This window comes from Pistacia vera, unplaced genomic scaffold, assembly GCF_008641045.1.
Source record: "Pistacia vera cultivar Batoury unplaced genomic scaffold, PisVer_v2 Contig6, whole genome shotgun sequence".
NCBI lineage: Eukaryota > Viridiplantae > Streptophyta > Magnoliopsida > Sapindales > Anacardiaceae > Pistacia > Pistacia vera.
In genome coordinates, this window is record NW_022196445.1 from 520,322 (window position 1) to 525,149 (window position 4,828).

General features: G+C 41.4%; 1 protein-coding gene across 1 annotated transcript; it reads right to left on the reverse strand.

Annotated features, from left to right (window-relative positions):
* Positions 1 to 1,402: 1,402 nt before the first annotated feature.
* LOC116110227 lies at positions 1,403 to 2,732 on the reverse strand. The gene is made up of 2 exons (XM_031396440.1): positions 2,542 to 2,732; positions 1,403 to 2,486 (listed from the first exon to the last, which is right to left on the reverse strand). Exons 1-2 carry the CDS (start codon positions 2,730 to 2,732, stop codon positions 1,403 to 1,405), a joined length of 1,275 nt encoding a protein of 424 aa, XP_031252300.1.
* Between the last annotated feature and the right edge of the window lie 2,096 nt (positions 2,733 to 4,828).

Here is a 4,828-nt window from a genome sequence, read left to right on the forward strand (position 1 = left end):
CGAGAATCTAGGAGCAGTGATGCATTTGGATATCCAATTGACAAGAACACTAGGGAAACCAAAATTCTTAAGGACTTGTAAGAGAAACTCCCAATTAACCGAGTCATAAGCCTTCATTAAATCAACTTTCAAGGCACACCTTTTTTCCTTGGCCGTAGCTCGATTATAGTTGTGCACCAACTCTTGGCATAACAGGATATTATCTCCTATTCTCCTATCACCAACAAAGGCTGCTTGTGTCGGGTCAATGAAGAGAGGTAAAGCACTCTTAATTCTATTTGCAATGATCTTGGTGATACATTTATAAATTATGTTGCAGCAAGAAATGGGCCGATAGTCCTTACACCAAGAAGCATTATCACACTTTGGAATAAGAGCATGCTGGACCTTAGAAGGTTTTCTCTGCTCCAATAACTCCGCCGAGATATTCCCAAACTCCCCTTGTAAACACTTTTAATGCTGATTTGACTCTCTTCAGTTTAGTAACCAATTGATACATAGGGGTACCCCCTACTTCTTCTTCCCAAGCCTTACTAACAATGTAATGAAACTTTCATGGTGAGCCCAAAAGTTGAAGAACCGAGATGGGATTTTCCTAAATGAAGACATAACCCCACATTCAACAATACAGGAGAATGATCCGAGATGCTTGGGGGAAGGAAATTGGCTATGGAATTACCAAACACACTGCCCCACTTTTCAATCACAAGAGCTCGATCAATCTTAGTGGTAATCCTATGTTCCCCTTCTCTCATATTACTCCCCATGAAAAAGTTACCCATAAACCGAAGGTCCTCAAGCTAGTCTCATTACACATATTATTAAGTCCGAAACGTAATTTCTCCACCTATAAGAACCCCCTATTTTCTCATGCCCAAATCTCTCGCATTAAAATCACCATAATACCCATGGTATTTCCTCAAAATCTTGAGCTTTACCCATTAAGTCTCTCCATAATTCTTTCCTTTCCAGCGGACCATTAGAGCCATAGACAAATGAGCAAACAAAGGAGTAATTAGACTCCAAAATAACAACCTTACCATGGATGACTTGATTCGTAGATTGTATGATTTAAACCTACCAAACTAGGATTCCAAGCAACCCAAATTCTACCATTAGGGCAGCACACATGTTATGGATTACATCCCATCCCCCAAAAGTCAAGGACTTAGTAACCTCAAATTTGGTTCACGAATCTAGTTTCTAAAATACCACAAATTGCAATTTATTGGAAGAGATTAGATGTCTAACTCTTTTTGTTTAAAGGGGAATTAAGACCCCTTACATTCCACGAAGCAAGTTAATCATGGGAGGTGGGTGTTAGGAACTTCTCTCGCCTTCTGGCTATCTTCTCCTTTGGCTTTTAGAAAGACTTAAGTCCCCTCGTAAGACCTTCCTTTCATCACACTCGAATCAAATTTCCGAACCTCCCACATAGCAGTGAAGTAGACCCCATTTCACATCCCTCGTGGTTTTCCACCAAGGGACCCCTAGGTGGGGTTACTTCTCCGTTGTTATCACCAGCACCCAAAGCATTCAACCTTTTGCTTACTTCCAATCTCCTCTCCTCTATGTTAGGAACACTCACCCCATATTCATTCCCCTTAACACACTTATCCCTATCATCACATGCACCTCGATTATAGGCCCTGTTAAGATCAGCCCCGCTAGGGACATTTATCCCACTCATTTCATCCTTATCTTTTCCAAACCTATCATTGACATTCTCACTATCCTCTTCGCCATCTAGTTCCCCATTATCCAGCCTATTGCCTGAACTGAGAACCAAAAATTGATTAGTGGAGGGTTTTGTTTTACTAACCGTGACTCCCGACTCATTAATGGGCTGCTCTTTTTTGCAGGTAGAGCTCTCGCCCACGTTCTCCACTTGCACAACCACGTCCTTTGACACATTCTCCTTCCTCTTAGTCACCATTCGCCAATCTTGAGTAAGATTCAAGTTCTTATTCTCGGTGCTTTCCTTCTCACATCGAGGGGCCAAGTGACATTCCTTCAAATTATGCCCAAAAGTTCTACACAAAAGGCAGGCCCTCGGTTTCCAAGAATACTCCACTCCTATGTTTACACAATCACCATTCGGGAGTCCTAGTTCCACTGAATTCGGGAATGAAGAAGCTGTGTCAATTTCAACACAAACTCTTGTATACTCCAATCTATCCCCCGCATCCGTGATGTTATCCATGTAGAGAGGTTTTCCAATGGCGCTCGCAACATAGCTCAACCCTTTAGAAGTCCAAAACGCCAATGGAACTCCACTAAATTTGACCCAAATCGGCACACTACTAGTGCCTTCACCTGACATTTTTAAATTCGGACGCCATTTTTTTAGGAAAAGGGGCTGCCCCCCAATATGCCAAGGGCCCCCTTCCAAGGCCTCATCCCTGGAGCTCTCATTATCAAATTTCAGAATAAAGCCCCCAACCCCATTTGAGACAACACCAACCTTTCCGAAGCACTTCCAATTCCTATTGATAAAACCCTTCACAAGAGAGAATGGCAACCTTCTACCAAGGAAGAAACCAACGAGACATTCCCCATTTGTCCATCGCCAAATCAGCCACCTCTTTAGGAGGTATAACCCTTGTCCTCCTGCCATCATCAAGGATTTCCGGAGCAAAATATTCCATAGGAGCACCGGATTTTGAAACAAAAAGTTTTCTCCAGGATGAAATACCAGCAGGCTTCAATTCCCCATCCACCTTTTCCCCCATAGTTCAACCTCCACTTGCCGCTTTCTCGCCATGCATCATAGTTGGAGGCACCTTTGAATCAACCAGCGCATGCCCATCGCACATTTCCACACCAACCTTATCAATCTCTTTTCCACCCACAATTTGCTGCTTCTTAAACACCCCACCAGAACTCTTTGCCTCACTTGTATTCAAAGAATTCACAAGAAAAGGACCATTGGGAGGCAAAGTTTGGCTTTAGGAAGGTTTAGGAAGTGGAAGGAAAAAATTGTTTTTTTGTGATGTGGCAAGGCTGGTGACGTGGCAGGCTGACGGGCATCTTGGGGGACGGGGCAGGATGAGTCAGCGTGAGATTGATCAGGTGGAGGGGAGAGATGGATGATTTGTTGGTGAGTTGTCATTATTTGAAGTCAAAGAGATAAGAGATAAGGAAATCAAAGGGGAACCAATGAAAAACAAATGACGTGGCTAAAAACTTATGGAACAGCCTATTAACCAGTCCAAAGAGATGTGGATAAGAAAAAAATCAAAAAAATCCAAATGAGCCAATGAGAGAGAACCAATGGATAGCACTTGGATGGATTCAAACTATCTCACTCAATATGTGAACAACAACCAAAAATGGCGGACAACTCCAGCCCAAACAGCAAAGCTCCGGCCAAAGAAGCACCCGCACTCCGGTGACCAGCAAGAATCTGGCATCAACAGGCTACACCACCAACCCACTCTACATTTTCGGTCAAAAAAGAACCACAAACAACCCCTTTACTCCTACCTCACTTCAACACCAAACAGCAACTCCAAAAAAACGAAAATAAACAAAACAACTCCGGCAGCCACCCACCTTCTTCCCAATCCGGCCAAGCCAAGAAACAGCCCACACAAAACAAGCTCAGCCACAACAGCCACCAACAAGCAAAAGAGAAGAGAGAGCCTCAAGGACATTAAATGTCAATTTTGAAACATGAATCTTGCTTCGCTGTAGCGGTTTTAATGCTAGATTGATGCATAATTCTGCAAATTCAAAAGAGTAATTTTATAAATCAACCCACCCAATTCAAAATTGATTATTTCGAATGTATGCATAATTTTTGCTTGAAAAATTGCATGGTGCCCAGTACAGGAGCCTTGGACCTATGGTGAATGTTTTAATGTTTTTTTGGGTATGTATGATTGTAATATTTTAAATAGGGCCTGTGTGCCCTGTCTTTCTCCTACCTTCTCGATGTACATTCTCTTTTCATCTCATTCCCTTCAAATGTAAATCGATGTTTCTAAATTTATTTATGTAAAATTAGTGTAAAATTAATTTCACTATTATTTTAGTATGATGTATTATGTATTGTACTTGAAGATGGAGCAAGGACAAAGCGATCATACTTGAAGACTCAAGATATTTATTACTGGATTCCTAGGTGACCTACCAATTCCTCTAAGCTCAAAGAAATTGGTTTTAGTTATGCCATGTACTGGCACGTTTCCTTAAATGCATAGAATGCATGCTAAAGGTGTATGTTATGACTATAACATACTAATGAAGATAAAAACTAGTGAGACATAAAATAAAAACCCTCAAATAAAGTATATTAAGTCATGTAAGCCTTCCATCATCATGACTTTAAACCACTGTTCGTTGGAACCTTGTTCGCCAAAGCGAAGGGTACACTTCTACTAGTGGGAGGTTAAAGCTCATTGGAGTTTTCCTTAATGGTGATGGATCGACTTAAAATGACGTGTTTTGCCTGTTTGCCAAAGCGCAGGTTGATAAGCACGTCAAAGGCATAGCAGAGAAGTACACTTGTTGTGTGTACATGGCAACATTTAGTGTCCATTCTACTAATACTGAGAATCACACTTGAGGATGATGGCTAGGTCATTGGATTGTGTGATTGGCTTGTTGGCTTGCTTCACATTTGCGGTTGATAGTGGAAGCTATCAACTGGTGTGGATTAAGTTTTTTGGCCTACCTAATCAACCCATTTTTGCTTGTTCGCCAAAGCAAAGGTTTGATGAAAACTTACAAGTGGATTTAATTTTGCAATCCCTACCTGATTCTTTTGCACCATTCATAATGAATTTCAATATGAACACAACGGTGAAATTCCTATCAGAGCTTC

Coding starts and splice junctions, on each gene's coding strand:
- LOC116110227 (XM_031396440.1), bottom strand. CDS start 2,732: ATGGGGGAAAAGGTGGATGGGGAATTGAAGCCTGCTGGTATTTCATCC. Junction 2,487..2,541: donor AAATGGGGAATGTCTCGTTG/GTTTCTTCCTTG, acceptor TTTTATCAATAG/GAATTGGAAGTGCTTCGGAA.